Source organism: Chiloscyllium punctatum, chromosome 32 (genome assembly GCF_047496795.1).
Source record: "Chiloscyllium punctatum isolate Juve2018m chromosome 32, sChiPun1.3, whole genome shotgun sequence".
Taxonomy (NCBI): Eukaryota; Metazoa; Chordata; class Chondrichthyes; order Orectolobiformes; family Hemiscylliidae; genus Chiloscyllium; species Chiloscyllium punctatum.
The window spans coordinates 61,020,364-61,042,844 of NC_092770.1; the positions used below are offsets into that span (position 1 = coordinate 61,020,364).

A 22,481-nucleotide genomic window follows, 5' to 3' on the forward strand; every position below is an offset into this window, starting at 1 on the left:
TGGGCCAAGGAGGTCACGTGATGATCCGTTTCGCAGGCAAAAGAAGCTCTCGTGGGGTCGGACATCCGGGAATGCGAGGAGGCGGGGAATGGAGTCAGATCAACAGCCAATGAGAAGATAATTCTACCTCAGTGTGTGTATGACGTTTTTTATTGTATAAAAGACTGGGGCAGGGACAAAACGAGGTCTTACTTTTTGAACTGGCACACATGGTAGTTGGTCAGGGAAAAAAGGGTTAGACCCAGAGCTCTGCATGCTTTGTCCACTTACTGTTTAAAATAAATCAAGAGTGTGAGACTGAATATCTTCTCTTAGTGTTTCATTTAAAAGAACACGCAGGACGAGGCTCACACATAGAAGATAGTAAATTGGTAGATTGAGCCAAAGTCTTACAGTCACATCCATCAATGTACAGTTATGTTCAAGAGTCAGAGAGAGACTGTTACCAGTTTGTGTGCCATGATCTCCCTGATCGAGATTGTGATAGACACCAGTCAGTGTACAGACATCTCCCTGATCGAGACAGTGATAGACACCAGACAGTGTACAGACATCTCCCTGATCGAGACAGTGATAGACACCAGACAGTGTACAGACATCTCTGTCAGAAACACGGTGAGAGATACCAGTCAATGTAAAGATAATTCCCTGAGGGGCATATTGATGGACGCCAGTGAGTGCACAGATATTTCTGTCAGAAACACAGTGATAGATGCCTGTCAATGTACAGATATCTCCCTGAGGGAAATGGTGATGGACACCGGTCAGTGTACAGATATCTCCCTGAGGAAAATGGTGATGGACACCGGTCAGTGTACAGATATCTCCCTGAGGGAAACGGTGATGGACACCGGTCAGTGTACAGATATCTCCCTGAGGGAAACGGTGATGGACACCGGTCAGTGTACAGATATCTCCCTGATCGAGATTGTGATAGACACCAGTCAGTGTACAGACATCTCTGTCAGAAACACGGTGAGAGATACCAGTCAATGTAAAGATAATTCCCTGAGGGGCATATTGATGGACGCCAGTGAGTGCACAGATATTTCTGTCAGAAACACAGTGATAGATGCCTGTCAATGTACAGATATCTCCCTGAGGGAAATGGTGATGGACACCGGTCAGTGTACAGATATCTCCCTGAAGGAAATGGTGATGGACACCGGTCAGTGTACAGATATCTCCCTGAGGGAAATGGTGATGGACACCGGTCAGTGTACAGATATCTCCCTGAGGAAAATGGTGATGGACACCGGTCAGTGTACAGATATCTCCCTGAGGGAAACGGTGATGGACACCGGTCAGTGTACAGATATCTCCCTGAGGGAAACGGTGATGGACACCGGTCAGTGTACAGATATCTCCCTGAGGGAAATGGTGATACATATGTGTGAGTATGCAGATATCTGACTGAGGGTAATATATTGATTACAAATGAATATACCGCTGAGAACAAAGAATTAACACACCAACCAATGGAAAGATAGTTTCTTGAGACACCTCACTCAAAATAGAGTTATGTCTCTGAAGGATGACCTGGAACAAGGTTAAGTTAAATATGTTTGTTTTCAAATCAGTGCATTGAGTACTTTTCGAATATTGTGTGCCGTTTTGGTCTCCCTGCTATCGGAAGGATGTTGTGAAACTTGAAAGGGTTCAGAAAAGATTTCGAAGGATGTTGCCAGGGTTGAAGGGTTTGAGCTATAAGGCGAGGCTGAATCGGCTGGGGCCATTTTCCCTGGAGCATTATAGAGCTTTGTAAAATCATGAGGGGCATGGATAGGGTGAATAGACAAGGTCTTTTCCCTGAGTTGGAGGAGTCCAAAACTAGAAGGGCATAGGTTTAAGGTGAGAGAGGAAAGTTTTAAAAGGGACCTAAGGGGCAGAGGGTGGTGCATGTATGGAATGATCTGCCAGAGGAAGTGGTAGAAACTGCTATAATTACAACATTTAAAAGGTATCTGGATGGCTATATGAATAGGAAGGGCTTAGAGAGATATGGGCCAAGGGCTGGCAAATGGAACTAGATTAGATTAGAATATCTGGTCAGCATGGGCAAGTTGGTTTGTTTCCATGCTGGACAGCTCTCTGACTCTAAATAGTAAACACAGAACAAATAATACAGAAGCAAAATGTTGCAGATGATAGATTAAAAACAAACTGTTGGAAATACTCAGCAGGTCTGGCAGCACTAGCAGAGGGAAACAGAGTTAATGTTTCCAGTCAAGATCCTGAAGCTAAAGGAATAGTACAGTTGAATGCAGGAGAACCTAAGTAACTGGGTGCCTGTGTGGCAGGAATTTACAGTGGGCAGAAGAATAGGCAAGCAAAAGGAGATTTTAATATCTCAGGGTAGTAAAATCTGAATCACCCTCAACTCAACTCTTAGGTGCAGTGATGAAGATGAGCAGCCTGTTCCAGCAATGGGACAGAATACTATTCGCTGGAGTATTGCTGTAGGACAGAGCCAACTCTTCTGGATAGTTCTAGTTAACTAATCACAGGAAATGTATCATTGACCTTCAAGCAAGAGAAATGGGTGTCAGCGAGTTCACTGTGAAAGAAATTGCTTCGGAAATTGGCCCTGTCTATATTTTTTTTAAACTACATGCAACTGCACATCTGAAGATTGTGGTTCATAATGCTCTTTCTGAAAAGGCAATGAAGTGCTAAGGAAATGTTCGCTCTGTTTCTCTCTGGAGTGAATTTCCCAATGACAAATAGTTGTTTCTGCAGGGTAGATGGGAATTGTGCATCAAGAGACTGTGGAATCCCCAGTGTAGCAGATTCCGAGGGAATCCAGTGAAGATTCCAGCTCTTTGTGTACCTTCTCTGCAGCCAGAACATTGTATTCCCCGATTAGAATCTCCTCTCAAAAATGCAGAGCTCCTCGTTAACAGACAAAAAGAAGCAGCAGCATTCTGCACGTACTTATCATTCCCCAGAAATGTTCCTGTCTCCCTTTCTTGATCTTCCATTATGCTCCACTCAAAAAGCTTTTGAGGTGACTGGATTGCAGTTACTAATGCAGACAGGGAAAGATATTGCAAAAATGACACTAGGGAGCATAGCCTACTGGTTTACAAGTTAGATGTAAGGAAGAAGATCCGATGGAGTTTTTATTTGCACAGAATGTTCCTAGTGTAGAAATTTGAAAATGTTTTGGAGAATGGAGAAAGTCAGTGATGCAAGAGATGTTGCTGTCTTGGTGTGGTGCCATGCTGTTGAAGAGTGGAGATGCCAAGATCCCCAAGCATTAGTTATATTTGGAGTACACAGTCACTATTTATTTACTATAACAAGGAGCAGGGGAGGTCACCATGAGGACTTGTTGGCCCTAATGTGCTTTCCCTAGTCCTAACATCCCAAGAACTCATTAATACTGTTTTTATAAGTACAGGATACAAATTGATAATTCACTAAAGATCCTCAATTCATCAAAATCATTAAAGATCCTCAGACAGCATCTTCTAAACTCACAACCACTTCCATCTAAATCCTGGAAATCCCCCCCAATGGCATTGTGGGTCAATCCACAGCAAGTGGACTGCAGCAGTTCAAGAAGGCAGTTCACCACCACCTTCTCAAGGGCAAGTAGGGATGGGCAGTAAATGTTGGCCATGATTGAATGGCCATGATAAATGTTGGCCAGCCAATGACAACCATAGATCACAAATGAATTAAAACAACATGTTCTTGTAGAATAAAAACCTCTCCAACTTGGTTATTCTGACCAGTTAGATGCGATTTTTGGACTGGATGCCTTGTGGTGTTAACAATTCAAGATTGTCCTAGAATGATCAGGAATGCAAAGTTAGGTTACAAGGGAGAAAAAGCACCATAAATGTATTTTAGAAAAAGTTGTTTTGCACCTCCAATTTCTTATGTAGAGTCATAGAGATGTACAGCACGGAAACAGACCCTTTGGTCCAACTCATCCAGAATGACCAGATATCCCAAACCAATCTAGTCCCATTTGCCACCACCCGGCCCATATCCCTCTAAACCCTTCCTATTCATATACCCATCCAGATGCCTCTTAACTGTTCCAGCTGTACTAGCCTGCACCATTTCCTCTGGCAGCCCATTCCACATAGGCACCTCAACGCTTTATTGGTTAAAGTGATACGGGCAAGGAGATGTAAAAGTAATTTGACAGGCAGGAACGATCCATTTTATACAGCCTGTTTGCTTTATGATTATACAGTGGATGGATATCCATGTTGGAAGGTCCATAGCAAGGGTGAGGAGTGAGTTGGTCAGATGTGAAATTGATTATGTGACAAAGCCACCAAAAATACCTTCAGCCAGGGTCAGCAGCACAAAGATCACCCCAATAAACTACTTACACCAGCACTTACTTCACTATTATTAAGACTGGCAAGATATCAGTCGCTGGCAAAAAAAACCCTACAGATCTTAAAACCAAAGTAGTCAGGCAGGAGGCTGGAAGAACGCAGCAAGCCAGGCAGCATCAGGAGGTGCAGAAGTCAACATTTCGGGTATAACCTCCCTGAAGAAGGGTATAACCAAAACGTTGACATCTCCTCCTCTTGATGCTGCCTGGCTTGCTGTGTTCTTCCAGCCTCCTGTCTGTCTACTTAAGATATCAGTCGATGCCACTCGAACAAGTTTGACCTCGTTACTGTGTTTACATTTCTGTTAGAAATCTTGATGCAGTCCTTAACACAATTGGGCATTCCAGCTATTCATGATGTAATATAGACAAGGTAATCATGGCTAGTTCTGAAGGCATTAGATTCTTGGCTTAATATGTCATGCATTTACAACATGAAGATGGATCATTACTCAAACTTTTGGTATATTTGCTCCTCCTCTCCACCCCTCTCACCTTACTAATTCCTCCTTTCTCTTTCCCACTCCCATGCAGGATATCTTTAATGCCGTCATTAAGCAGAATCCTATCCTAGTGTACCAGCTTCCGTGTTTCTGGAATGTTCAACTGTCAGATCACACGCGCTCCGAGCAGTGCTACAAGGATGTGTCAGACCTCAAGGTAAGGCTTGTTTCTGGTGAGGGTCATAGTTAGCAAGATGCAGTGGGACTCTTCCATGCTGTACAATGCTAGAGGTAACTCAATAACAGCTGAGCAAATGCAATGACTTTTGTACTTGAAGCTTGTAATGGAATGCTTTGCCTCATTCCTTTATGCCAATGGAACAACAGGAATCTTGGTTAAGTTTAACCTACTTTTACCAGGTAGCTTCCAGAGTTATGCATCAGCTAAGATAACACCACCTCTTGACAGTTCATTGGTACAACTGCTTTGCGATACCCCTAGGTATTTTACTTGTTAAAGCCTCAGGTCATCCACTCCTGCAGTGACACAACCCAAAAGCCACCAGTTTCTTTAGGGATCCCTGCATAGATTTCCTGTGTTACTTTTGTTCGACCCTTGTCAGGTGACTCTAATGCCTACTCATGATATTCCAGCCAATTGGTTTGGCTCGAGCACCATCTTACTTCTGATTATTTGCAATTATTTCTCTGCCTTCATTAATCGGGTCATAGGTTATCCCTTCACTTGTTATTCAGCCTGTTGACACTCAACTTGCACTATTTGTACCTATCTGTTGACACTCTTAATTACCTGGACTTATCTTGCCATTATCTCTCCTATAAATTATGTGCCCGTGCGCCTCTCTCCAATTCACCTGATAAAGGAGCAGTGCTCGAAAAGCTTGTGATTTTAAATAAACCTGTTCGACAATAACCTGGTGTTGTGTAACTTCTGACTTTGTCCACCCCAGTCCAACACTGGCGATCTCCACGTCATGGTTTCCTGTGGTCAAATGTCCAGTAGACAATGGTGATAAGCGCTCTACCATTTCCCATGCTGCTCTGCTGCAGTCAGATTGGCCATTGCGGAATAATACCAAGTTCGTAAATTTTAAAAAACCAGGAAGCTCAAGATAAACACAGCAGGTTCAGAAGCCCATATGGGGAGAGGGAAATAGCATAACTGTTTCAACTCCACTATGACTCCTCTTCAGAACTGAAGGGAGATGGAAACATAATGGGTTTGATGCTGTTGCCAAACAGGGAGAGACATTTGGAGCTGAGGAGAAGGTCAGGGAAAGGTTAGAGATTGACGAAGATTTGGGATCAAAGCTGCGATGCGATAAATGGTAAATGGGATGGTGATGAGAAGGGCCAAAGCATTGACCCAAAATAGGTGTTAATAGAGGAGTAAAGGTTAATTCTGACTGAAGGTAACGATATGAAGAACAAGTTAGAGGTACCAGGTAAAAGAAAAATATGCAGGCAAATGGAGGACCAAGTCCTTACTCCTCATTCCACATTCGAATGTCTCATTTTGCTTCACCTTATAAAGAAAAAACAAAATGTCCATTCTAAACCAGTATGGAAGCTAGAAATCATTCTCCAGACCATCACTTTGGCAGTTATCTGTCAGTCAATAGAGACACACTGAGATCTGGTAGTCTTGAAACAATCACTGCATCATGCAGAGTAAAAGGAGGTCATTCAGCCCATCTGAAAGACCTATCCAAGTTATCCCACCCACTAGCACTGCAGTTTTCTCCTCTTCAAGGATTTATGCATTTCCCTTTGGAAGTCGGATCAATTTCCAATCTTCCACCACACCCCTTCCCCTTTCAGACAGTGCATTTCGAAAGATCATCATTGGGGTTCAAACACTAAATGGAATGCAGACTTTAGTAGGGAGCTGTGCATTCAGGTCCTTGCGTTGACCAGCTACAAGCAGAGCTGTGATCCGAGAGCTGGAGCTGGGACTATGTCATTGGACAGCAGCCTATTTCAGCAACATTACAGAGCTAAAATGCTGCCTGGCTGCCAATAACTGAAGCCACACGACTGCCTTGTGAATATGTAATGGGACATTTTTACAATCTCATAAATAATAATGGCAGCTAATTTCGATAGTCCTTCTCTGTTCTCTTTGAAGCACATTAACATTTTGTAAAGCGTGTGCGTCGCCTGCTAATCAGCAGCTGACAATTTCAAAAGGGAGATTAATATCTTCTTTTTCTTCAATAATGGAACTTTTAATGAACAATATTAGGTGGAAATGACATCATCAAGGGAGTTTGAAGAACTTTAACAGCAATACTTATCCTTAATGGTACACACACTATCATATTTGTGTCTGTGTGACCTAAGAATCATTATTTTGTGTTTTCTCTTTACTGTCCTGGAAATGTCACTCCTCACACCCTAACTGTTTGTTTGTCATTCCCAATTAGAGAAATAAACTTGGGCACTCATTATAAATAGTATCTTTCAATGAGCCATGTGCATTTGTCAACTTTTCCAAACTATACTTTAGTTCAATAGTGTTGATTTTCTCCCCCCCACTCCCCCCCACCCACCTTCTCATCTCCTCAGGGAATATTCACTGTATCTCAAAATATTGAATTTGCTTCAGAGAGACTTGTCACATGATCATGTATTTCAACATGTGGCACAGCTGGTGAAGTGTAGTCACTGCTGTAGTGTGGGGAATGTTGCAGCCTAGTTACACTCAGAGAAGCCTTGACTGAACGAGACAATGACTAGGTTATCCACATCATCTATCTTCACAAAATTGATTGCAGAACACGTTTTGACCAGAACACACGCCCATTTAAAAAGAAGTATAGTTGGTCAGTTAGTTCACTGTGCATTCCTGGATCGAACAGTTTATGAATTGTAGCAATGACTTAAATGAATTCACTCGACAGCGATAAAGAGATTTGGAGGCTGTAGAATGTAGTGCACAATGCCCTTTCTTTTCTTAAGAAAGCTGTTTATTAACTAAACAAATCAACCGATTTGAGCATGTCATGACAACATCCATGGCCACCCACCCACCCCCCCCCCCCCCCCCCCCCCAATCACATCCTGAGGTGTACTTGAATCCAGACCTTCTGACCCAGAGATATAGACACTGTCACCATGCCATAAGTCCTTGTATTTTTGTACTCAAGCCCTGGGGTAAGGTTTGAGTCCCAGATCCAATTGCTTCCAGACAAGTGCGCTATCATTGAGCTACAGCTGACTGTTCATTGACATGCTGGTTTCCGTGGTAATCATTGTGGGAATACTTAATGCTGGAGGATGTCCTAATTGAAATCTTGTCTGATTTGTCTGAAATCTTGTGCACTGCATTCCAGTTGGGAGGGGCATTCACTGGATTATAGAGTGGTTGCAGCACTTTAGAAGGGACCCATTCAGCCAGTCGTCTCCATAACCACTTACTGTGTAACAGTAAAGCACCTGTCTCTTCTGGTTCTTTTGCCAGTTGCTGGTTAATCGTTTTCTCTGGTTGACAACCCAGCTGCCAAATGGAACAGTTTCTCTCTAGCTACTCTGTTCAAACCACATATAGTTTTCTGGATGTAGGTTTGCTCACTGAGCTGGAAGGTTCATTTCCAGACATTTCGTCACCCTACTAGGTAACATCTTCACTGGGCCTCAGGCGAAGCACTGCTGATAATTCCTGCTTTCTATTTATATGTTTGGGTTTCTTTGGTTTGGTGATGTTATTTCCTGTGGTGAAGTCACTTCCTATTCCTTTTCTCAGGGGGTTGGTAGATGGGGTCCAACTCGATGTGTTTGTTGATAGAGTTCTGGTTGGAATGCCATGCTTCTAGGTGCTCTATCAACCGCAAGTAACTCACTGGCTGACCACCAACCTCCAAAATGCTGTCTGCCTTCTATAAGGCTCAAGTCAGGAATATGATGAACACTCCTCAAATCTCTGCTGAAGTACATTTCCAATAACGCTCACCATGTATGACTACATCCAGATCAAAGCAGTCTGTTGATGTGGAGCCAGGAGATGTTGTGTATTGGAATTCCCAAAAGACATTCATTTAGAGGTCATGTGCAAGCTTACTGCACAAAACAAAAACTCATGATTGAGGGAGAGATATATTGGCATGGATCGTGGATCGGCTAACTGACAGAAAATGGAAAATCGGGATCAATGCATTGCTTTCAAGTTGGAAAACTGTAACTAGTCAAATATCACAGTGACCTAGGCTGGTTTGTTAATAGTTAAAATCTATGTGAATGAAAAGACAGGTATATTGTGACCAGATTTGCTGATGATGCAAAGGTGGGTTCGATAGCAATTTGAGAGGAGGGCACAAAGAGTCTGCCAAGGCATATAGATAGATTAAATGAGTGTCAAAGGATTTAGCAGATGAAGGATGGTGTGGGATATGGTGAAGTTGCACATTGGGTCTAAGAACAGGAGAGCGGAATATTATTTGGAGGGAGAGAGAGTATAAAATGTTGTGGTACAGGACGGATCTGGGTGTCCTTGTACACAAATCAGAACAGTCAGCTAGTAATTCGGAGGGAAGTGGAATGTTGGTCTTGATTGCATAGGAGGATTGTGTATTAAATTAGGACGGCATTGTTGTAATGGTGCGGGGCACAGGAAGACTGCCGCAAGAGCCCTGCAAACAGCTTTGGTCTCTTAAGGAAGGATTAATGAATATTAGGTGGCGTTCAGAGAAGGTTCATTAGGCTAATTCCTGGGAAGAAGAATATTTTATGAGGAGTTTGGGCCTACACCCATTAGCATTTGGAAGAATGAGAGGTGGTCTTATTGAAACAGAAGATTCTGAGGGATTTTAACAGTGTCGATGTGGTGACGACTTTTGCCTATGGGAAAAATCAGAACCAGGGGACCCAGTTTAATACTAAGTCTTCTGATTACACCAGAGATAATAGGGACTTGTTTCCTCCAGAGGGTCATAAGTCAGAACTTCACTACCAGGAACCGCAGTGTCAATGAGTACATTCAAGGTCCAGTTTACATTTTTTTTTATCAAGACACTGTCAAGAGTTAAGGGGAAGAGAGTGAGAACTGCAGATGCTGGAGATCAGAGACAAAAGGTGTAGTTTTGGAAAAGCAGAGCTGATCAGGCAGCATCTAAGGAGCAGAAGAGTTGACATTTTGAGCTTAAGCTGTTCATCAGGATTCCTGATGATCTTATGATAGTCACCCCATCCACCTTCTTTCGCATTCACTCCTTTCATCATTGCTGCATGTGGAGGTATTGCAGGAATTTTCCAATGCCTCTTCCAAACCTGTGGCATGAGCCACCTAGTTAGCCCTAAGAGTACAGTCACACAGAATCACCACCACGTAAGGGTATCCCTCTTAGTCTCGCACCATCTTGACTTGACCACACGCTGTTGTTCTTTCAGTGTCACTGGATCATATTCCTGGAACGCCCTACTTAACAGCACTATGTGTGTCCTCACACCAACATGAACTCCAATGGTTCAAGGAAGCAGCTCACTTCTCAAGAGAAAGCAGGCATGGGCAATAAATACCTGCAATTACACACATTCCATCACTGAATGAGAAAAGAAACTCAGCACTGAATGAACAAGGCTGTCTCCCTAGAGAGTGCGGTTTTCAATGTAGAGTTCTGAATGTGGATTACTATTGCATATTTATAATTAATAACATCTTGAATTACAAGCAGAATTGCCAGTAGTGTCAAGTCTTGGCCTCATTAATCTTGTTTCTTAACAACGAACTGAGGAACAAAGGTACATATGCAAAACCAATTCATACATGATTACCTGCAGCGATGTTGTCTAGATCAGGCACCACAAATGGCCGAAACTTGAAAACATATTCCACACTTGGTCTGGGTCAGAGGGCTGGGGTACTGGACTGCTGTTTGGAGAAGACATTTTTAATTTGAAAAATAAGATTGTGTCATTTAATTGCAGTTGAGCTGTAGTTGGTTTTGACTTTAAAAATAACAAATAGCCTTCCACACTCTGACTAATTGGGGTTGTGTTCTATCTCCCGCCTATTAAACTTGAGTTTTCTTCTTGTCTTGGGGCGTAAGCTAGGGCAGTTCCAGTACTTTCTTAGGGTTACACCTTGAGATGATTTTGTAAGTCAAGGGTGCCAGTGTTGACTACTACAGAGATGAAGACAATTGTGGTCACAATGGAGCCAGGACTAACTGCAGAGATGGGAACCCCTGGGGAAACAGGGGTTCCTGCAGAAATGAGGAGTGCTGGGAATTTCGGAGGTCACTGCAAAGCTTGGAACTGTTGAGAATATGGGGGTCAATGCAAACTTGGGGAGAACTGGAATATGTTGGTCCTCTGGGAAGTTGGGAGTCAGTGCAGGGATGGGAGCTATGGGAATTTGAGTGTCACTGCAGAGTTGGGAAGTGCTGCAAATTTGGGGGTCACTGTGGAGATGGGGAGTGTTGGGAATTTGGGGTCATTGCAGGGATGGGAGCTATTGCGATTTGATGGACACTGCAGAGATAGGAAGTGCTGCGAATTTGGGGGTCACTGCACAGATGGGGAGTACTGGGAATTAGGGGGTTACTGCAGAGATGGGGAGCTATGGGAATTTGAGGTCACTGCAGAGATGGGGAGTGCTGGGAATTTGGGGTCACTGCGGAGATGGGGAGTGCTGGGACTTTGGGGGTCACTGCAGGGATGGGGAGTGTTAGGAATTTGGGGGTCACTGCAGGGTTGGAGAGCTCTGGTAATTTGGGGGTCACTGCAGGGATGAGGATTGCTGGGAATTTGGGGGTCACTGCAGGGTTAGGGAGTGCTGGGAATTTGGGGGTTATTGCAGGGATGGGGAGTCATGGGAATTTGGGGTCACTGCAGGGATGGTGAGTCATGGGAATTTGGGGGTCACTGCACAGATGGGGAGTGCTGGGAATTTGGGATTCACTGCAGGGTTAGGGAGTGCTGGAAATTTGGGGGTCACTGCTGGGATAGGGAGTGCTGGGAATTTGGGGATCACTGCAGTGAGGGGAGTTCTGGGAATTTGGGGATCACTGCAGGGATGGGATTTCCCAGTGTGGAGCACCTCCAGTGATAACATGACTACACTGCGGACCTGGCTGTGCAGAGGGTCTATCCCATTATAGTCTCATCTGCTGTCCTGCTGCTTTAGTCTGTCCTATCCATTTCTGAACCATTGTAATGATCCTGTAGGGCTAGGTTGTTGGAAATCCTTAAAACTGTCATTTTGAAGCTAGAACGTTCTCTGGGAGTGAGCGGAAACAGAAGCAGCGAGGGTGGGGGGGGGGAGCTGTTTTGTTTTTCTTAGTACAGCGTGCGTACAGTCTGTCCTCAATGTTGATGAAGGGGTGAGGGAGGTTGATGTTGAATGTTTAAATATGGTCAACAAACAATACAAGAATCCACCGCCATTTTGACAATGGTGGATGTCAAGGTATCTGATGGAAAGGTGGGTCACCTGACTAACATATTTAAAACAGGCGCCTACAATGCCTTTTGGAACCTGGTTTTAGAGGAGTTGCTGTTGTGTAGCTTGCCCAGTGGTCAGCAGTGCCAGCCGGGAATGTAAAGGGAGAGATATAGGTCAATGAAAGTAAGCATGCAGGTACAGCAGGCAGTGAAGAAAGCTATTAGCATGCTGGCCTTCATAACAAGAGGAATTGAGTATAGGAGCAAAGAGGTCCTTCTGCAGCTGTACAGGGCCCTGGTGAGACCACACCTGGAGGATTGCGTGCAGTTTTGGTCTCCAAATTTGAGGAAAGACATTCTGGCTATTGAGGGAGTGCAGCGTAGGTTCACGAGGTCAATACCCGGAATGACGGGACTATCATATGTTTAAAGATTGGAGCAACTAGGCTTGTATATGCTTGAGTTTAGAAGGATGAGAGGGGATCTGATTGAGATGTATAAGATTATTAAAGGATTGGACACTCTGGAGGCGGGAAGCATGTTTCCGCTGACGGGTGAGTCCCGAACCAGAGGACACAGTTTAAAAATAAGGGGTAGGCCATTTAGAACAGAGTTGAGGAGAAATGTCTTCACCCAGAGAGTGGTGGGTGTGTGGAATGCTCTGCCTCAGAGGGCTGTGGAGGTCAAGTCTCTGGATACCTCTAAGAAAGAGTTGGCTAGAGCTCTTAAGGATGGTGGAATTAAGGGTTACGGGGATAAGGCAGGAACAGGATACTGATTGAGGATGATCAGCCATGATCATAATGAATGGTGATGCTGGCTCGAAGGGTAGAATGGCTGTTGTCTATTGTCTTTTACAGCAGGGGTTTTGGCCAATGGATGCTACCCCTTCGAACCTTGCTACCACGCGCTCCAGCTCACAGGCTTCACCTTGAGTCTCCCAGCCCAGCATCAGCCTCCCCTGAGCCATTCCAATTTCAGGCTTCCCACCTCCCTAGTGTGAACCTTTGTAGGTGCCCGATTCCTAGAAACTGTATCTAAAGTTGCAACCTCCTGTTTCTGGTTCATCCCAGAACTGGCTAGCACGGATCGCTATTCAGATAGTGCTGATGGGAAATGGAAGTTACATGTTAATAGGGGCCCAAGATGAAATCAGCAGCCCTCCGCATCCCAGCCTGACAGGGATAATGATTCTGTTCAGAATATTTGCAGAGAGAAATGAGAATCACCAAAGTTAGTAGGATTGCCTTTGAGTGTTGCATTTGCTTGCTGTCTGTTGACATCTCAGTTGCAACTGCATGGGTGTAAGCCCACTCATAGCTGGGTCAGTCTGTCTCAAGACTTCAATTTGTAGCAGAGCAAGAACCGGTGGGCCTTGGCACCCAGACTTAATCCTGGTGCAGATGGGAAGGGGCATAGTTAGAGTGTGCATCACCCAGTCAAATTAAATAACTTCCTGACCTCCATGTCGGGCACAGGATGCCAGCCAGTGACCCATTCCAAACAAAAGGAATAGAATAGAAGAATAGCATAGCCTCTACTGTCACATATACTCAATGAATATAGTGAAAAGTTTATACATCGCCACTTACAGCACTGACTTAGATGCAAAAGTACCTAGGTACAGCTTCTTTTGTTACAAGATCTTAAACAATGGAGAAGTAACATGTCTAGCAATATGGAAATAAAAGTTCACTCCAATAGACCAGGCTGGGGACTCTATTGGTAAACCTTTGGTTTACATCATCGTAAAATTTAACATTGGGAATCAGAGGCTCACCCCTGAAGAGGAACCATTCAGGCAGCTAATAGATGTGAAGTTGAGAAAGCAACTAAGGAAAACTATCTTGTTTAAAATTTACTGCAATTAAATATTAAGGAATTGACGAGTATAGCTGTCGGTTACTTTATAAATAAGACAAACGTTGCAGTGCCAGCATATGTTTTATTGGAACCAATTTGTGCATATATTGATTTGCCCAGTGAAAACTGTGCACTTTATGGGGATCACACTCTCAGCAGTGAGTCAGAAGCTTTTGAATTCAGTTCAGTTTGAATTCAAGCTTGAGGATAAGCCTTCAGCACCTAACTGTAAACCGATTGCTCAAGTCCACACACCTAGCTACGTTGTCGGATGAGATGCGTTTCAGGCCATCTTGAAGGTGGGGAGTGTGAGAAAGTTAGTTTAGGAAGTTCTCCAGGATGGTCCCCTGACCTACATTGACACCCCTGAGAATCTAATAATCTTATCTGCTACTTGTCCCACTCTGCCATGTTTGCTTCCAAAACAACGGTGATCGCATTTCAAAGGTGATCCACTTGATAGAAAGCACTTTGGAACATTCTGAGAGAGTGGTAGAGCACTCAGTAAATGCAAGCTCTTGCCTTGTTTTTGAATATCTGGTGAGCTTTGTCGCTTCTGACTATCCCCAAAAGATCTCGACATTTCCCATTGAGGCAGGTGCCTCTTGTTTTAAAAATGGAGGAGTCACTTTCTCATACCTTGATCATCAGAAGACATCTGGGACAATAGAAGTTGTGTTTCGCAGAACTAAAGCTAAAACATAACACTTGACTTTGCCAACTCAGTAGAGCTGTAAGAGACAGTGCAGACTTGGTGTCACATTTAAGCACTACAGATCAGAATGTCTTGGTTCAACCTCCAGTTTGGGGCGGGTCAGATGGTTTCACCTTGAGGAGTTTGAATTTTGCAGTGACCTCTGCCCTGGCCCAGGACTTCCCTCATGCCGTTAATCAGGATAAGTAAGGGAATACAAAAGTAAAATCCTAGACATGCAGAAAATTCTGAACAAAACACAGAAAAAGGACAGCGTCTGTCCAAGAAGTCAGCTCACCGCCACCTCCTCCAGGGCATTCAGGGCTGAGCAGTAAATGCTGGCCCAGTCAGCGATACCTGCATCGCATGAAAAGGAAAAGAAAATGCTGGAGATACTCAGCAGATCAAGCAGCACCTGCAGCGATGCAGTGAGAAACCGAGCTAGTGGTTCAGAGATAAGTTACAACTGTGATAGAATCTGGTGAAACATTTCTGATGAAGGGCTTATGCTCAAAATGTTAACTCTCCTGCTCCTCGGATGCTGCCTGACCTGCTGTGCTTTTCCAGTGCCACACATCTGGTCTCTGATACTCCAGCATCTGCAGTCCTCACTTTCTCCTGGGACAAGATGGTGCCGGAACATAGGTAGTGTTTGGGCTTGTCGGAGTCCACGTGCTGCAGACCAGCGGCATCATTTTCTCCACATATGTTTAGTCTTTTTCTTTTTCTCCTTCACCTTCGAAGCCAGAGCGGTAGTGGGTGCAAATTCATTCATTTGCATCATTTTCTTGATGCCTATTGACCTCAGGGAGAAGACAGGATCAGGCTTTGGTAGCTGGTGGTGATGGTTGCTGAGGTCAAGTAGCCCCTTATTAGCTATTGGATATGCTCCTTGGCCTTGCCCAGTTGCAAGGGGTATCTTGCATGTTCAGACCAAGAACTCAGAAGTATGATTGAGGAGAGTTATCTTTTTTTAAACTGAGAGTTGTTATGACCTTTCAAAGGGAAGGTTTCAAAGGGAAATTGGATATATATTTGAAAAGAGAGAGATCACAGGGCTATGGGGAAAGATTAGGGCAGTGAATAATTGGAAGGCCTTTTCAGAAAGGTGACACCAGTGAAGTGGGCTCACAATCTCTTTCTGTGCCAATGGAATATGATTCCAAGTCACCTTCATTTTACTTGCAATATTTTGTGCCTAACTGTATGAGCGATGCTGTGTAAATCTGATGATTTAACGCATATTTCTCCCCAAGGACAGCGAGCTCTGTAATTTCAGTGAGAATCCTGACAGAATGTAAAGTCTCTGAACCCAGTTCAGCTGATGTTTGTCAGAGTGCCCTCAATAGATAGTCATAAATTAGATTGTGTGCGATTCACTGTGTTGGCTTTAAAGATGGTGGAGAGAAAACGGCTGGAGTGGTGATGTCTGATTTATAAACTCTTTTCAGTCACAAGAAAAAGGGGCCTCTGAGGAAAGATGAATTGATTGTTCAAGTCAAAATTTCATAGAACCCCTCAGTGCAGAAAGAGATCATTCGGCCTTATCCTCTGAGGAGCATCCCATCCTGCCGGTATAGCATGTAAAACAACACTTTTCACTGTATCTTGGTAAAAATAAATCAAAGTAAATAAACAAACCCAACATCTAATCTAGCTGTTTTTACATAATTTAAGTTTGTCATCCGTGGTCCCCTGTAAACTATTTGTTTGGGAAAAAACATTGTCAGCACAGATGTAATCTATCTGCCTCATCATCATGTAAAGTTCAATCAAATGAACTCTTAGACTGGACTTCTCTAAGAGCGTAGACAGCCATTTACCTGAGGGCGGCACGGTGGCACAGTGGTTAGCACTGCTGCCTCACAGCACCAGAGACCCGGGTTCAATTCCCGACTCAGGCGACTGACTGTGTGGAGTTTGCACATTCTCCCCGTGTCTGTGTGGGTTTCCTCCGGGTGCTCCGGTTTCCTCCCACAGTCACAAAGATGTGCAGGTTAGGTGAATTGGCCATGCTCAATTGCCCGTAGTGTTAGGTAAAGGGGTAAATGTAGGGGAATGGGTGGGTTACACTTCGGCGATTCGGTGTGGACTTGTTGGGCCGAAGGGCCTGTTTCCACACTGTAAGTAAACTAAAACTAAATCTATCTTGGAAACTAAGGTATGTATGCAGATTTATCTTGTAGCTCAGTTCAGGTTTTAAATATGCAGTTCCATTGTTTGAATCTCTGACAGCAAATGTACCACATGTTAGGACTTCCCTCATGCCATTAATCAGGATAAGTCAGGAAAGTAAAATCCTAGACATGCAGAAAATTCTGAATAAAACACAGAAAAGGAGAGCGTCTGTTCAAGAGGTCAGCTCAACACCATCTCCTCCAGGGCATTCAACAATGGGCAATAAATGCTGACCCAGTCAACAATACCTGAATCGCATGAAAAGGAAAAGAAAATGTTGGAGATACTCAGCAGATCAGGCAGCATCTGCAGCAGTGCTGTGAGAAACAGAGCTAGTGGTTCAGAGAGAAGTTACAACTGTGATAGGATCTGGTGAAACATTCCTGATGAAGGGCTTATGCTCAAAACATTGACTTTCCTGCTCCTTGGATGCTGCCTGACCTGCTGTGCTTTTCCAGCACCATACTCTGGACTCTGACTCTCCAGCATCTGCAGTCCTCACTTTCTCCTAAGGTCTGGGACAAGTTGACGCCGGCACAGTAGGTAGTGTTTGGGCTCGTTGGAGTCCACGTGCTGCAGACCAGTGGCATCATTTTCTCCACAAAAGTGTAGTCTTTTTCTTTTCCTTCTTCACCTTCGAGGCCACAGTGATGTCAGTGGGGCAGTGGCTACAGCATCGGCATCGTGGAACAGGACTCCTGGCGGTGCCTGGAACCTGGACTCTTAGCGGCAATAGGTCCAGAGCCTGGACTCTGGGCAGATGTACGCACGTAACCTGGACACCTGGTAGACTAGGCATGGAACCTGGGCTCGGCATGGAATCTGGATTCCTGGTAACAGTAGGCCCGGAGCCTGGACTCTAGGCAGTGATAGGCATGGAACCTGGGCTCCTGGTAGAGTAGGCACTGAATCTGCATTCCTGGTGACAGTAGGCCCGGAGCCTGGACTCCGGGCAGTGGTAGGCTGAGAGCCTGAATTCCTGGTAGCAATAGGCCCACAGCCTGAACTTCAGGCAGTGGTAGGCTGGGAGCCTGGATTCCTGGTCGCAATAGCCCAGAGCCTGGACTCTTAGCAGTGATAGGCCCAGAGCCTGAACTCCGGGCAGTGGTAGACACAGAGCCTAATCTCTTAGCAGAGGTAGGCCCAGAGCCTGAACTTTGGGATGTGGTAGGCTAGGAGCCTGGTTTCCTAGTGGCAATAGGCCCAGAGCCTGGACTCTTAGCAGCAATAAGCATGGAGCCTGGACTGTGGGCTGTGGTCGGCTTAGAACCTGGACTCCTGGTGGCAGTAAGCCTGCATCCTGGACTCTTGGTTGTAGGGCTGGTGCATAGAACCTGGTTTCTTGGTGGTGGTGGTGAGACAACCAACAGCAGCAGAGTCAGGGCCTCCTGGGGCATCGGCGTCATCGTTGCTGTTCCCAGAGCGGGACTCCTTGAGGCCCACCTTGCAGAAGCCCTGTAGTCCTGCTTGACACCTCCATTTGGACAGAAGATAAGCTCTTATTTGAGTCATTTCTTTTTATTCTTACCATACCTCAAAATGGTGCCAGACTGTGGTGATCAAGCACTTTTCACTATATCTTCACGATATATGTGACAATAAATTACTGAGGCAAATGAACGATGATGGTCTGAAGAGTGAAAAGGAAATCCTCTGATAAGGTGGAGGGTAGAAAGGGTTAAGTGGCCCAAAATTCATGTTGCAAATCAATAATAAGAGAATGAAGAAAGGACCAATGTGTCCAGAGGAGGTGCAACTAGCAGGTTAACCACCACCCAAATGCAAAGAGTGGGAAAGCGAAACCAGCCAAGGCAGACATTATGGTCATTGAAGTCAGTGTTGAGTCCAGGAAGCTGTAAAGTGCACAGCTGAAAGATGAGGTGCTGTTCACTGGACATGCGTTCAGCTTCATTGGAACAATATGGCAGGGCAGAAAGATCAGAGTGAGATCAAGCAGAGAATTAAAATGACAGGGAGCTTGAAGCTCAGGTTCACACTTGCGTGACTGTACGGTCGTGCTCTGCTTTTCAGTCAACCGAAATGTTGGTTTACAAGGACAGGAGTAGCTGTTGTTTCGGGAAATTTTGTAAGACAGCCTGGTGTGGGCCAATGAAATAATTTTTCTTTATTCCTGTGTAACTGTTCAGATCAGAACAAAACAGCCAACACCTTCCTTTCTTTTGCTGTTCTAAGTCAATTGGAAAGTCCTTGCTGTGGCCAGCAGCTCCCTGGAAACAGTGAGACCACAGGAGGATACAGTGTCTTCTAACCTCATAGCTGTTGGCTCAGACCTTCCACTTGATGATGGAGGAGGGTAACACTCTGCTAACCCCAGTTTCCTTATATTTTTACAATTAAGCCATTGGATTATCCTGATCCAGTGTGGACCTAGGTCTGAACAGCGATAGGGGTAAGGGATGCTTTTGCTGGCGCGTGTTTGAGCATCTTCCCACATCATCCCACCTACCCGACATTGCCCTCACCCACCGTCCCCATTACCCTCACCCTGGACTCTTATCTCCTCCCTACCCACCCCCCCTTTCACCACCAGCACATTCCAGCAAGGCTACCTCTGCTCTAACAACAGCAGATTCTGGATGTTGAGCTGGTCAGGGGTTCATGATTGTCAGATGGTGAACTGAAACAGAAATATGACGGGGGTAGGAGGGGGGAGGGGTTGGGTTCAGCATGGGCTGGTTGGACCGAAGGGTCTGCTTCCGTGCTGTATGACTCTATACACCCTTGAGGGATGGGTGTCCGGATGATGGAATGTGAGGATGTGGAGGGTGCATAGGGCTGGTAAACAGTGGGACTCCAGAGGAGGTGCGCATATTCAGGATCCAAGGTACATGAGTCATGTTCGGTCGGGGCTGAGGGGTTACTGGGATGGTGAGGAAAGCACGTTTCCAATGGAATGGATCTCCGTGGGGCCATCGAGAAGACAGTTCACCATCATCTCCTCCAGGGCAGTTAGGGATAGGGCAGAAACTTTGCTTTTTATTTCAAAAAATGTGTTTTATTCATAAAAGCATTGTCACATACATACATAGTCACCGAGCAGTTTGAGAAATGGAGAACAAAATAAGGCATTAGAGTTTTGACTTTTCTGACAGTTCCAGCAAACATTTCTTACTTATTCAAGATACTATTTCCATATGTTTGAGGCACCAGGAGGGTCCAATAACTGAACAGACCCCCTTTGTACTTTTGCCCAAAGACCTCAGACGGTGGTTTTTGCCCACTGCACCTTGGCAGCAGCTGCCCCGATTGCATCCCTCAGCACTTAGCCCTGGACCTCGGAATGTACCAGTCTGCAGCATTTGCTCGAGGTCAGCTCCTTGCTCTGGAAGACCAGCACGTTTTGGGCAGACTAAAGAACGTCTTTCACTGAGTCAATGGTCCTCCAGACACAATCCTTGTTTGTCTCGGTGTGCGTCCCGGGGAGCACAGAGTCCTGAGTCACAGAGCTGCTGCGGACAAACTTCGACCAAAGCCTCTGCATCCCTCTCCAGGGATTTGTAAAGGCATGTTCCTGAAGAAGATGGGTGACCATCTCTAGCCCACTGCCCCCACAGCCACTTTGAGGGCAGTGTGCTGTCACACACACAAGCTGAGCATACACGAAGGAACTCACAGACAGTGTGCTTCTCACCACCAGCCAAGCAACGTTAGAAAGTTCTGACGATGAGGCATTCTGCCAAGAGACTTTGAGAGTCTGCTTAAGGAACACCCCAACAGGACCCACCCTCTCCTTTTCCTGCAGGGTCTCGAGGACACTACGTGCTCACCACTTCCTGATGGACCTGTGGCTTTTCTTTGCACGTTTTTCCACGAAGGTTAGGTGATGTACAACAGTCCAACTACTTGGAGCACTCCATGGCAGCGAGGCCAGACCCGTCCTTTGCAATGTCAGGGACAGGTAGAACCTCAGTACGTAGTGACACTTTACACAGCTTGATGCAGCCCCATACAGGTGGCCATCAGGATGAAGGTAGCATTAGGTATGTTCTTCTTCCCCACCCCACCCCACCTTCCACTTATCAAGGCTTTGTAAATGGTGTCCCTGCAGACATATCCATCTTGCACCTCCAGATGATGTGGAAGTTTGCTCAGGTGACTTCAGTGGTACAGGTTTGAGGAATGGTTTGAGGGCCTGTGCCACATTCAGCAACAGAGAAGGTATCTCACACCTGATGTCTGGGTTTTTACCAAAAGACCAGTTTGTGCCTCACCTTGACAATATGTTCCTCCCAAGATTTTGCGCATGCCCTGGCCCCTCCGAATCATATTCCCAGCACACTGGCCCAGCCAGCGCTTCTTATGTCCCATGTAAGTAAACCACAAGGTGAAATGTTCACTTCTGTCTCCTTAGTGTGGCGGTGACAGTTGTAGATGGTGAATAAGATACCACCTCTCCTGGTGAGAGATCTCACAGGATCAGCCACCAGTCAGCTCACAAGGAGGTGAGAGGGCAAGGAAGGGCAAATATCAAAGGCCTCAACACTGACAAACCGGGTCGCCAGAAGCTGCTATCCAATCGTAAGCTGGTAGTTTGTGGGTCCTAAAGTCTGCCAGTCGAGGTCTACTCTTCAGGCCATCAGCAATATGTAGGTATGCATATTCTTGCATGGGTCTTTGGAGAGATGGGACTCCAGACAAGGGCAAAGGGTGCATTTCAGAGGCATCTGAATCCCCAAAAGATTCCTCCAGTTGATTGGAGACTCCTCAAGCTCAGTAGGCAACAAGTTGGAATTTTTCTCACCCTCTCAGATAATTGTGACAGTGGTGTGTTGGTGACCTTAACTGGTCATTCGTTTACGACTCACAGACCTTAAATGCTGGCTAATGGAGAAAGTCACCTTTACAACTGGTGAGAAATAGGCAAACACCTCTTCAAGGCCAGCCCTCCTAATAATTTCCCCACTGTGCTACCTCTAAGGAAGAGATAACCCTGCCCATAGAATGTGACAGCACCTAAACCACAAGGACGGTGACCTTGATACAATACCAGAGGATCTCTATTTTGTGAATTGCTTCATTTGCAAGGTGCAGTTGACCTAGACGCAGAGCAGTGAAGTTCTGCTGGAGAGGATCCAACTTAGTTCTGAGCTGAATCAAAAACAAATCATTCCAACGTCTTGTTCCTAACACTATGTTCCATTAATTGATGACGTATGTAGCATTAACCTTGAGAAAGTTCAGTGCGCACAATGTTTAAGTGAATGATTAGCTACACAACACCTAAAGCCTGTTTGCATTGTGAGCAGCATGAGGAGTCAGCATAAGATGGTCATTTCTGATAGGCATCAATTTCTGTTCAAAAATAACCATCCTCCCCACCTTTCAGGTTTTTGTCAGAAAGGAAACACATAAGCATGAGAATTATTAGCACATTCAAAGTTTGGGAGAAGCACATAGATATACCGTTGGATTTAGAACAGAACATACTATATTGGTCATGTTTCCTTTACAGAGATGCTCTGCTTGTGCCTTTGATGTTAGACTGTCCTGAGCACCAGCACAAAGTGATGTAGTGCCTTTG

The 22,481-nt window shown here is 45.1% G+C and overlaps 1 protein-coding gene across 3 annotated transcripts in view; it reads left to right on the forward strand.

The window, feature by feature from the left end:
- The window catches only part of large1 (LARGE xylosyl- and glucuronyltransferase 1), a 498,409-nt gene that overhangs the window by 396,957 nt on the left and 78,971 nt on the right, over window positions 1-22,481 (forward strand). For all 3 annotated transcript variants that reach the window (XM_072552482.1, XM_072552480.1, XM_072552481.1), the window contains one exon: window positions 4,895-5,020. In XM_072552482.1, coding sequence (XP_072408583.1) covers window positions 4,895-5,020 — 126 coding nt within the window. The remainder of the gene's footprint in view (window positions 1-4,894; window positions 5,021-22,481) is intronic.